At 42.3% G+C, this 12,706-nt stretch overlaps 1 protein-coding gene across 13 annotated transcripts in view; it reads right to left on the minus strand.

Annotated features, from left to right (window-relative positions):
• Window positions 1–12,706, minus strand: part of Magi1 (membrane associated guanylate kinase, WW and PDZ domain containing 1) — a 650,887-nt gene that overhangs the window by 10,087 nt on the left and 628,094 nt on the right. For 5 of the 13 annotated variants that reach the window (XM_059258241.1, XM_059258243.1, XM_059258237.1 and 2 more), the window contains 3 exons: window positions 12,466–12,658; window positions 10,044–10,340; window positions 6,792–6,992 (listed from right to left, as the gene is read on the minus strand). In XM_059258241.1, coding sequence (XP_059114224.1) covers window positions 6,792–6,992; window positions 10,044–10,340; window positions 12,466–12,658 — 691 coding nt within the window. Of the gene's footprint in view, window positions 1–6,791; window positions 6,996–10,043; window positions 10,341–12,465; window positions 12,659–12,706 lie in introns of all 13 variants that reach the window. The other 8 variants (XM_059258239.1, XM_059258236.1, XM_059258242.1 and 5 more) reach the window with 3 other exon arrangements.

Raw genomic sequence — 12,706 nt, forward strand, 5'->3', positions numbered from 1 at the left:
ATCACTTGTTAGCAATGGCTAATCATTCTCTATTTACTAATCATTTGCTAATTTCTAATCATTTCTCTATTTAGATCAAGCTGGCTGGCAGCTAACCATGAGCAAGTCCTACTTTCAGTATTTATTTTTAAATTGACGCTGAAACTTAAGTGTAGATTTTTTAATCAGGAAAATACTAACCGTGGTTGTCAAGTTCTAGTGTGAGTCTGTACATGTCCATTTCATTTATGGAGCACCTTGGAAACTCAACCTCTACCTACCAGGTACAATAGGTTTCTATGGGGAAATGCTTTAGGTATTCTAAGCCTAGAAACCTGGACTATAGCTTTCTCTACTGAACTCTTGGAACAAAAGGCAGCCCGCTTATCCCAACTGCTGGTGGTCTGTCTTCTGTTTTCATTTCTTAAGTATGTAGTCAGCTAGTATCTAACTTCCTAGTTCTTTTTTTTTCCATTACATGCCGTGCATGAGTTTCGAGATCTCAGAAGCAGATTCAAATCACTGCCTTCCTCCTCATTAGGTACGAACCTGATTTTTCTTATTTGGTAAAAGGAGACCTACCCCTTCATGTGGATGAAGGGCTAGAAAGTGTTTAGTAGACTGCCTGACATGTATGTCATGAGTGTCCAGTGTGTATCTACTCTACCTTTGGGCCTTGCTACTAGTAAAAACATTTTATTAGTTTCTCTGGGAGCTTCTTAAAGCTATATGAGCTCTCTGCAAAATGACAAAGTTTAATCTGATTTTTTTTACAGTTTCTAGTCTAGCCCCCAAAGCTTATTACTCATACAGGCAAGGCACAAAAATCTAACTGGATCCAGAGAACTGCTTCTGTATCCCAGTCATGTTTCAGGACAGTGTTCCCCAGAATCTGTTCTTATCAAATGTTTCTGTAGCTATCAAGGGAAAGAGTGTGTGGTCAGTTAGGAAGTAATGTGTGAAACAAAGGGGAACCTGCCTCCGAGTACCTCTTGGGCTTTCTCTATCTGGTACGGATACAATGTGCCCTGTGTCCTCTGAGTGGGGAGGTGGTGCTCAAGTCAGCTGAGAGGCAGACTGCTCAGTGGTTGCAAGGTCAGACTGCAGAGTCTTGACAGCTTGTTCTGCATCCTACGCTCTGCAGCTTACTGCACAGGCCTTGGACAAGATGATGTAAGCGTTTGCTGCCTCAGTTCCCTCACTTTACAAGAGGAACAAGGGAAGTCTCGAAGGAAACTGGTGCAATGATTATAAGTCGAAAATAGGATAGTGCTGGACACATAAATATTAGCCAAAATGGTAAGAATATGTGAGGGTATTTATTGTTACTACTTATTTCTACCATCGTTATTAATAATTAAGAGAATATTGGTGAATTTTAACGAATGCTATTAAAAGACTGCAGGAACACCAGCTCTTTACATCACTTCCATACCAGGGCAGCTGACCTGGAGAACTGAGGTGTAAGTCTACCTGGTATTTCATAAAGCAAGTTCACTGTGCTAGTACAAGATGAGGGATAGCACAGCCTGTCAGTATGACTCTCCGGAACATTTATGACCATGGGCACTGGTCTCTTATCACACTTCATAGTGCTCACGGTCATACACTGCATAAAGATTATCCAGGAAATTATGACGGTGTTTGGGCCATAACGAAATCATAAGTGGGACAAAGAAGAATGTTTCCTTGTAATTAAAGTGATTATAATTGCTGAATGAATTCCTTTAGAATGTTGGTGTGCTGTTGGTCACCAGCATTTTCTGGGAACACTGAATCCCATTGTCAAGCAAATTTTGTATTTCTGTTGTTTTCCTGATTTGGTGGCATATGATAATCGCCCACTACACATGTAAATAGAATGCCAGCAATAATTTTCCTTCAATTCTTTACTTGCGATGCTTCACAATGCAAATTGTTTGGGTGTTGAAGCTCAATTTTCAACATTCAAAACACATTAACACTTAATATGCTACTGTGGGTTTGATGTATTTTCCTTCTCCCATGGTTTGTCTTACTATTTAGTTTACAGTGTGCAAAGCAAACACTGTACCTTGTAGGTCCCCTATGCTAATCACCTATCATTCGATTCTTCTCTTTCCATAAAGCAAGCAGCTACAATGAATGTCTCACTTTACAGATGTGGATCTGAGGCATAGGAAGATAAACAACACACTCAAGACCTCCCAGGAAGCAAGTGGAGATGCTGGGACGTGAAGCCAAGGCTCATCATTTCCCAAATGTTGGTGAATTTTAACGAATGCTATTAAAGTTCATTTCCCAAAACTTACTTTATTTTGCCTGGGAATTATAATTATCAAGAAAACCATACCCAATTAGTACATTCCTTTCAAATAAGCAATGCTTTAATTTTACTACATGAATATCAGTACCTTCACTAATCACCATCAATGATTCCTTAAAATACAACCTATCCCTGCCTACTGGATTTTATAAGCCATCTTCAGAGCATCAAAATAACTTAAATAGGCTTGATTTCCAGTATGCTTTTACAGTAAAATTATACTTATTTTCCATAAACATTTAAGTCTTCATTTGGAATTAAACCAAGATTACATCTGCCAAACACTGTCCAACTTTTAAAAACACAGAGATACAGCCCATTATCAACAATGTATTGTAGCTCTAGCCCCCAAGCAAAATTTGCCTTGTATAAAGAGACAAAGTACCAAGGAGCCTGAAAGAAGAGCACACGCTTCCCTGTACGGTAATAGCAATGGTACGAGGGAGAGTGACATCACATGTGACTGTCACAGCTCTCTGGCAGTGAGCAGACTGAACATTTTGGAGACAAAATCTAGACAGTGCCTATACCCTTTATTATTAATACTCTAATAATAATTAATATTATTATTAAATAGCATTTACATCTCCCAGAGGAACGAAGATGGATATTACTACATTTTTCAAATCCATCACATATCATGAAAAGCACATCCTAGCTCTCAAGGCACCGTGGAGGGCTATTCTAAGCCAGGGCACTTACTCTTCTGACAGGAGCTTCTACCTCAGGTTTCAACCTACCCCCCCTGACAAATGGTTACCATGCTAACCTCATTCCCATGCTAATATTCTTACCTTCCCTGATGAAATATACATTGAAAAGCCAAGCAAATCAACAAAGGATGCAATCTTTTTTTCATAAATACTTTAACTGCAAACACAGTAAGTATCTGGAAACAGCATGGGCAAACCTAAATCCTATGCATATGTGACACTGTTGGGAACTTTTTACTATTCCTCCTCTTCTCCCAAGGAAGCCACCGGATCTGTACTGCCAAGCTCCGACTTATCTATAAGCAAATACTTTGAATAACAGCAAAATGAAATATTAGTTACATTTTTAAGCTCACACATTTTTTTTTATTATCTTGAACTTGATTCTGTATTAGCCAAGCTCAGTCATGTTCTTCTCTACCTGATTAAAGTCTTATTCCCACTTAAACTGCACAGGCATTTCTATGCAATACAGGTATGGTTTCATTCTGAAAATTCAAGCTCAGATTCAGTATGTTCAGCTATCTTCTAGGCCTTTTTGAGTTGTCACTATATATTTACTAGCCCTTGCTCATAATCATGGAGCATCCTTCCTCTACTCTACCATCCTTCTTGATCACTAACATGTAAAAGGCAGAGAGGTAAGGGGTCCTCATTTGGTACAAGATCTGTGAAAGTAAAAATGAGGTCCTGGGTCAAAGGTTCTCAAGTTGTGGGTCACGACCCCCTTGGAGGTTGAACGACCCTTTTACAAGGGTCGCCTAAGACCATCAGAAAACACAGATATTTCCATTGCGCTACACTATGATTCACAACAGTAGCAAAATTACGATTATGAAATGGCAATGAAAAAGTTTTATGGTTGGCCCTTTATAGTATTATTAGGAAGGCTGAGAACCACTGGCCTAGCGGGGAGTAGAGTAAGGGAGATTAGGGACAGAATGAGGCAGCTGAAGACGGGGGAACAGAGAACCAGGCAGCAGGAGCTGAACAATGCAGCCAGGGTGGTGCCTCATGCCTGTAATCACAACACTCAGGAGGCTGAGGCAGGAGGATCTCAAGCTGGAGGCAGCCTGGGCTACCCAGTGAGACCTTGTCTCCAGACAACACCAAAAGAAATACAAAGCAAGCCAAAAACATCCAGGGCATGCTTTTAAGCATTGCCCAGATACTAAAGTGAGGATCAATGGTCTTGCTGTGCAGGCCTAGGGTTCCTGAGAACAGTACTAAAGAGCATGGATTCACTGTGGTTCAGCACTTCAGCCTCTTTGGGATATCGCCAAATGACTGGTCTTCAGGTTATTTGGTACAGTGACCACTCAAATGAAACATCTGAAGGAGACCAGAGCTCCCTAACTCCAAGAGCTGCCCGCCTCACTTCCCAAACCTGTCCTACAAACCACACACAGAGGAAACGGATCCAGCAGGGCTTCACCCCGCAAGACGGTGAAGGCCATTCTCCCTTTCCATGCTTGCCACAGTCACTGGAATCTGAACTCCCTTGCCTCAGGCTCCAGTTTCAGACCCTCTAATGAATGGACACCACATGTTCTTCCTATGCCTTCACCTGGGTCCTGACAGTCATTCAAGTCACTGTAGAGAGTTTTATTATCATTGCAATGATTTCCTGAAACACCATGGAGAAAATCCACATTCTTAGAGAGCCCATTCTGCCTTCAAAACAAACAAACAAACAAACAAACAAACAAAGTCTTCTAATCAAAGTAGGGTACAGAATGCCTTCCTGAACTTGACATTTAAGTATTAGTTTTAAAAGTCCCTTTAACTGCTAATTATTAGTGGCCATCCCACTACATACTCTGTATTGTTGGTGTTCAGGTTTTCAGAAAGTCTGTTGTCTATTATTATTATTATGTTGATTCTTGGTGTCCACACTGTAGTATGAGTTGCCTTTCCTGACTTCAGACTTTAGCACTTGCTTTCAGGAGGTCCCCTGCCTGCCTGCCTGCCTGCCTTCTTTTTTGAGACATTCTCATTCTCACATCTTGATTGCCCAGGACAGAGTCAGTAAGTGAATTCCCATGCCCAGTTCTTTGTTGTTGTTGTTTTAAACATCTCTTCGTGACATGTAACCTATTTAAATACTACCTCTGGCTCTCAACCAATTTTCACTTCTTCTCTGGCTTCCCTTATCCGTTCCATTTGGAATCCAGGGCTCTGCCATTTTGTGATCAGTTTTGTAAATTGCAGTAGCTTTCCAGAGAGGCAAATTGGTGGAATGGCCTCTGCACCAGATGGCAAATTACAAACCATGCATTTAAAGAAGGTGATGCATACAACCACTTAAGGAGATATATGTTCTCCTCCACAATAGGCACAGGGTACTTTTTAGAGGAAAGTACTCTGTTCTGAGAATACACAATTTTTTTTTTTTTTTTTTTTTAAGTCAGAGCTGAGGACCGAACCCAGGGCCTTGCGCTCTACCACTGAGCTAAATCCCCAACCCCCACAATTTTAAAATATGTGTTTGCTTTGAAGTTAACTTTGACTGAAAAAGCACCAGCTCTGCCATTCAACTTCCAAATCCTAAGTATCACTCTCTATCAAGTAGCATATAAAATATTCATTGAAATTATGGCATTAGTGTTCTTCACCTTGGGAAACACTCATGCTTTAGAATGTAATTTACTTCGTAGCGTGTATGGAAATAATGGGGAGACAATTAAATGTTTTGGGATAAGTATTAGCTTCTTCCTAACATAAAGCTGGCTTAGAATGAGATCAATATTCAGGCTTTAAGTGGACAAGCAACCCACCCTCACCGATATCAGCACATCAGCCTCACTTTTGCAATTATGAATGGTAGTCTTTTCTACTAAGTGACTTCACACTGTGGGGGATGTTCTATGCACTGGCGGATATTTGGGACTGTCCCAGGCCTTCACCCATTAGAGGACACTGTACAAACTACAGGCATGGCCAGATGTCTCCTGGGACAAAAGTACCAATGATGTAAAAGAACCCAAAGTATTAATTTAACCAGTTAAGTAAACAAGGATACTTCAAGTTTAATGTATATAATCTGTCAAAAATATAGACATCCAATCTTTTTTTTGTTGTTGTTGTTTTTTGTCTTTTTTTTTTTTTTGGTTTTTCGAGACAGGGTTTCTCTGTGTAGTTTTGGTGCCTGTCCTGGAACTCACTCTGTAGCCCAGGGTGGCCTTGAACTCACAGAGATCCGCCTGCCTCTGCCTCCCAAGTGCTGGGATTAAAGGTGTGCGCCACCACCACCTGGCCAATCTTTCTTAATCCATATTGAAAAATTATAGACAAACCAAGTAGGCTATGGCCTACTGTTCATTAAATCACAAGTATCAATATGGTCACTTATTTTGAAAAATAAAATAAGTATTGGCTCTGCATTGTCATTAGATAGTTTTTGTGATGTCATATTTTAGTGATTGTTTAAAATAAATAACATTATAAAAAAAAACCCCAGATTTCCAGCTAGACTATCAGGTCAACATTACTACCCATAGCAAAGTTTTTCTATAGCACTGGAAACAAAGAGAGCAAAGGAAAAAATAAACGGAGAAAGTTGAAGGTTTTCTGGAATATTTTATATCTGCATCAAGACGGGATCATAGAGTGATAGGATTAATTAGGTCAGAGAGTGAGAAATGGTTAGTAACAACGGCTCTGGTTCATTTGATAGGCATGTTTAGTTAGGGATAAAGCTGCCTCTACATCAAAATCAAACAATTACATGAACACTAATGGGGGGGGGTGAAAGAGAGAGAGAGGAATGAGAGAGAGATAACAGTATACTTTACCATCCCCGGGGATGATCCGGAGGGTCACTGTGTTGCCCGCTTCTTTGATTAGGTTGACAATGTCAGAATGGGATTTGTTGGTGATGGAACATCCATTTACTGCCAAGATCCGGTCTCCTACTTTCAGCTTGCCACAGCGGTCAGCAGGGCTCCCCTCAATAATCCGACCTATTTTGTGAGGCATAGCCACACATGCATTGCCTGCTTTGGTATTGCGTTTTAATTTTGTTTTTTAAGTTATGTGGGAATATAGTGAAGGGAGGAGAAAAGGGTTGAAAAGGGAAAGAGAAGGTTAAGTGTTAATTAATTAAAGCATTAAGCAAATGTTATTAGAGGAGAGCGCTGTGCTGATGGTCAAAACATTGGCAATACTCAGGGTGTTTAAAAAGCCACAGCTCTGAGACTAGAGTTCAAGGTCATAGTCTTTTTCTGATTGAAAATGATCACAAAACCCCAGCTTCTCTCCTTAAAACAGTTAGAATTTGGGATATTTGGCAACTTGAATCTTGAGACCCCAAAGAACTTGATGGCCATTGGTTTATTTGGGGCTATAAACATAAACCCCAAAGCTGGGGTGGACGCTTTTACCCACTCTGGGTTCCTGTCCCTTCATTTGCCAATTGTTATTAAAGCGTCTGCCAATGTTTTGTTCTTTCTCCATTTACAAAAATAATCACTGAACTTTGGGCGAGATTTAAGAGTCTGCTAGTGTTAAAAGTTCAATGTGAAAACACAAGGTGGACCGACCCCTTAGCTCTCTGTGTGCAGAGATGAAAGCTTTGGAAAAGAGCATAATCATCGGAGGTGAGCCTGGGGAGCACCAGCACCGAAACATACTGATCCATGTGGGACCTTTGTTCAATCAGCCAAAGTAGGGAGCTCTCAGGGAGGCCCTGGTGGGCTCATTAGCTCGGATCCCCTTCCTGCTTCACAAACAAATTCCCTTAAAGGGACATAGTGAAAATCCAGCACCTATTCACACTTAGGATAGCGAAGCAAAGCTAGCCTCCAGTCATTCCCCAGGCCCCTCTCTTTCATCATCTCCTCTCTACTCATCGGCTTACACACATACATACATAATATGAAACAGGGGAAAGGGATCTGCGGGTGTGTGTTTATTGCACGCTTGAGGCACTCTATTGGGGGAGCTGTCTTTGAGGAGTGCTCTGGGATAATCAGGTATTTGTATAGTGAGTTCCAATGTTTTTATGCAGACTTTTAGAATTTGCTTTCTCGGAACTACCAAAACAGCTTCCTGGTGGAGCCACCTTTTGGAAACGGTGACAAAATTAATAGGGGAGTCTATAAAGCCAACTGTGCAGACTCTTTCATTATAATTTCTACCTGAAGGGAAAACTATCGGAAAAACGCACTTTGACTCCTTTGAATTTGAATGACCGAGTCTGTGTGGAACACCAAATTCAATTCAAAGAATTTTTTTTTTTTTTTTTTTTTTCCGATTTTTCGAGACAGGGTTTCTCTGTGTAGCTTTGCGCCTTTCCTGGGACTCACTTGGTAGCCCAGGCTGGCCTCGAACTCACAGAGATCCGCCTGGCTCTGCCTCCCAAGTGCTGGGACTAAAGGCGTGCGCCACCACCGCCCGGCCAATTCGAAGAATTTTAAAAAGCAAGTGAGCTGTCCATGAATCTACAGAGGAGGCACAGTGGAAGGGAAGAGTATCCAATTCAAGGTCCTGAGTAAGTGTAGCTCGGCTCCACGGACAACTTGCAGGACAAAGGTCTCAAACAGCAGGCATGAAGAAAGGCTCTGCGTAGCTCAGCAGCCTCGTGCAAGGTGTTAGGGGAAGTTGAATTTGTTGATTGTAAGAATGAAGGGAAAATAATCAAAGATCAAACTGTGAGTGAAAGCATCCAATACTCATCATCCAACACAGAGCCTGTCACCTGACATACCTGCTTCTTCTTTCTGGAGACTGAAAATGAGAACTATGATAAAGCTGAGAGGGTCAAGGGGTACACTGCAGATTGGGGGAGCAATCACTTGGGATTTCTTTTCCCTGTTTTTTGTTATTCCTAAAGTCAGCAGAAAAGTCTTTGAAAGTAATTTAAAAGCAAAGCAAAATAAAACCAAATAAAAACTGGTGCCTTGATGTCAGGTCACATGCTGTGACACGCTGTGATGACTTCATCTTCGCAACTCAGAAAAGCACGGTTAGTGACGGGCGGTTGTTACTGCAGTCACACATGTGCAGAACACGCTGTCTCCTTTAGCAAGCAGCAGCTCATCAAGACTAACTGGAGACAGTGTGGGTTCTACCGGACCAGAATGTTAAAGAGATATAGGCCCTTGTTAACTTAAGCCAATGAGTGACCTAGACCACTGGCCAAGAGGTCCTGGGTGGATAAGCCATTTGAGATCAAAATTGAAGCCTGCATAATAACCCTTCCTGTCTCCCATCACCTTCCAGCGTGCTTGGGAGACAACAAGGGACTGAATCAGGAAGGAGGGTGCACATCCATCGCAACAGGAAAGAGACTCCTAGACTCAACTGGGTTCTTAGAATAATCTGGGTTCCTATTCGCCTTTATGCATGCACCCAGGAGAGAGGTAATACTTGGAAAAGGTTACAAAACATTACCCATACTTGGCTGAAATCTAAGACCTGGATAAGACCCCTAATCAAATGACTCTTAATTCAGAGTTCAGCCAGTTTCTAAAGCAACAATAAAAAAATCATTTAAAACTTCAACAGCACTCAGGTAGGGATGGAGGAAGGACACACACGAGGTAGGGGAGTATCACAGGTGGCTTTTTACTTCTGACATGTCTCCGTTTCCTAGGCATTCTTATGAACATCTGCTGCTTTGAAAACCCTTATGACTTTCTGAGGCCATTGCTATTAATGACCTCCCCTACTCAGGAACTTTCTGAAGTCTTTCTCTGGCAAAAAAAAAAAAAAAATAAAAAAAAAAATGTATAATCCGTTACACTACCAAGGAGCTGCTATTCAAATTTGACATAAATCTTATCTGTACTTGAAGTTGTGCATGACCACACATTTAGAAAGCTAAATGGGGTTGAGGATCAATAAAACCTAACCTACCAAATAAACTCCATCTCCAATTAAGACTTTAATTATCTGAAGCAAAAAACAAACAAACAAACAGAACAAAACCATTAAGGCCTTTCTGTTGGGAGCTAAGTCCAGACCCTCTGCAAGAGCAGCAAGCATCCTTAACTGCTGAACCCTGCTGGTAGCAGCAAGCCCAGCCTGTTCCTTCTAGCACTCACCAAAGGTTGTGCCCGCTTCAGGCCTGCTCACGGAGGACACGATGACGAACCCAAAGCCCTCGTTCTCCCCACGGCGAATCTCCACGTCATAGGGCTGCAGCACCGCACTGACCACGCCGCTGCCCCCGCCGCCGCCGCCGCTGCCGATGCCGCTGGTGCTGCCGCTGCCGGAGCTCACCGTGTTCAGCGAGTTCTGGCTGCCCTGTGGCGTGCGCTTCTCTTCCGTCAGAGAGGCCGGCTGGTTGCTACTGTGGTGCGATGAAGCTGGTGAGGGCACCTCATTCTCTGCTTTTGGGACTGGAAGAGACACGTATTACGACTAAACCATTTGAAATCCCTGGAAAACGGGCCCAGTCACCACTTCCACCGGAATTCCCCACCTGTAAGGAAACCGAGAGGCTAAGGAGGGCATCTTGTCTCAGAGGACTGCAACACAAGCGTGGAAAAACAGCCTTGCTGTGGAAACATTAATAGTCTGTCTTCAGGAAGGCTGACTCCATGCACATCGACCCCCAAAGAGGACTCCTAAGTGGCATGCAGTAGACAGTACAATGATACTACCCACAATGCCACTCTGTCTACAGCAACATCCAGTTATGACCTTTCTCCGATGGAGGAAGGAACTGTGAACAGACTCTGTATGAGCTGTACCAGTGCAGGCTGCCATCCTAGCCTCCTTTATAGCCTCACTCACTCACAGTCATTCCCTCCTCCTTACATCTTTGTTCAGTGTTTACGTTTTCACTGGATAGGAGACTGCTAGGGTGGCTCCTTTAAGGTTCGCAGGATTCATGAGGACCTGAAGGTAGGTACACGTAATTGCTCTCCCCAGCTCCCAGCTGTAAATATCTATTCTAATCACAGAGCTAGAGGCATTAGCTTCCTTCCAGCTTTGGGTATTCATCCAGTCTTACTGCCTTGTCAGCTAACAGGGCAAAACATTCTTAAAGAGTTCACACCTTAGGTAAAACCAGGCATGCCAAAATCACTGTGTACTATGGCGAGTTGTGGCTATGGTTATATTTATTCCACAAAGCTTTTACTTTCATAGATGGCTTTAGTTATGGGAAACAACAAATTTAATGACGTAACAGTGCTTATATGTAACTCAGGGGCATAGATGTATTCACACTGTCATGTAAATGTCACCACCATCCATTTCTAGAACTTTGTCAACTTCCCCAAGTGAAACTTTCACCACCAAATAACAACTCCCTTACCAGCACCTGTCAACACCCACTCTGCTTACTATCTGCCTACCTAATTTCACTTAATATAATGTCTGCACTGGACTAACTTACTGAATATCCCAAACATAAGCCTTTCAAATAAAACTGAAACAACCAAGTGAAATTACATTGCCTTACTACTTTAAGACAGGGAAATCAAAGTTTTCAACTCATTTCAAAACCCCAAAACAAACCAGCTGACTGCCATTGGCTGCATGGAATACCATACTCAGAATTTGGGGGCGGGGGGCCAGAAATGAGTTCTAAGGACATAATCTATTGTGGAGTAGGGACTGTTTTCAATGGCTACCATTAGATTCTTACACTGGAATTTAGTAACTTCATTCTGTAATTAATTATATATCACTTCAAATAAGCTACATTAGCTTTTTTTTTAAGTGCCAATTAATTTTATCTGGGCTATCTGCTATACTAATATTAAGGCTACAGAGAATTCACAGGCTTTCACATCATACTTCTTCAGTAATTCAACTGACATAACAGTTAATCTTCCTCTTCTGGATTCTGTTGTACAGGCTTTGAGTAGAGGCTGCATGCAAAGGTGAATAATAAAGACATATGCTTTCAGGAAAGAGCAGACATGTAACAGCTTTCTTAAAGGGGCAGAGTGAGATGTGGAAATATACTCTGAGCCACGGGCATGGCGGGAAGGGGGTGCTAAAACCTGAAAGCATTTGGAGGAGTGTTCTTGAGTGGAGCCTGAAAGGGTATTCTGAGAACTTCAGAGGAACCAGAGCTGACCTAGAACTGGCCAGCTCTTCAGCTTTCTCAGTAAGGCAACTGCAGGGGCTGTTAGGAAGAGCTCATTCTGCAGTCCAAACCTAACTTCTGTTCTTTGAACCTGGAGCTGACCTTTTCTCACGCTCCCCGATAAGCTGGTCGGATGAGGACTATCCTCCAGCGAAGAGGAAGGCTAAGCTCTGGTTGGTGAGGGGCAAGAGGCAGGGGACATATATTCATCTCTCGCCTTTCTGGAAGTCTTTTTTGGAGCATATGCAAAGAGCATATTAAAGTACTTTTGAATGACAGCACTTTTGCAGAGCTGGAGAGAAGCAAGCCATCTGGAAATTCTGAGCTTGATCACATTTGCAAACATTTGCTAAAATAGAAGCTTGAGGAGGCAGACAGGAAAACGACAGAGCATGGTCCGAGGGGATGAATGGAAAACATACCAGCAAACACCACTTTGCGCCTCACTGTGAGATTGACATGGCCTTGCTTGGCAGCCTGTTGCATAAGCTGGACCACAAGCTGGTGTGATTTTCCAATTACTGGTGTCCCATCCACACAGATTAATTCATCTCCAGACCTCAGGCGGCCGTCTGTGTCAGCAGCACCCAGTGGTACGATGTGACCGATATAAATCTGTTGAGTAATTAGATGATGGATGAAACATTGTCCTGTTAGTTTTAC

This window comes from Peromyscus eremicus, chromosome 3, assembly GCF_949786415.1.
Source record: "Peromyscus eremicus chromosome 3, PerEre_H2_v1, whole genome shotgun sequence".
Lineage (NCBI taxonomy): Eukaryota > Metazoa > Chordata > Mammalia > Rodentia > Cricetidae > Peromyscus > Peromyscus eremicus.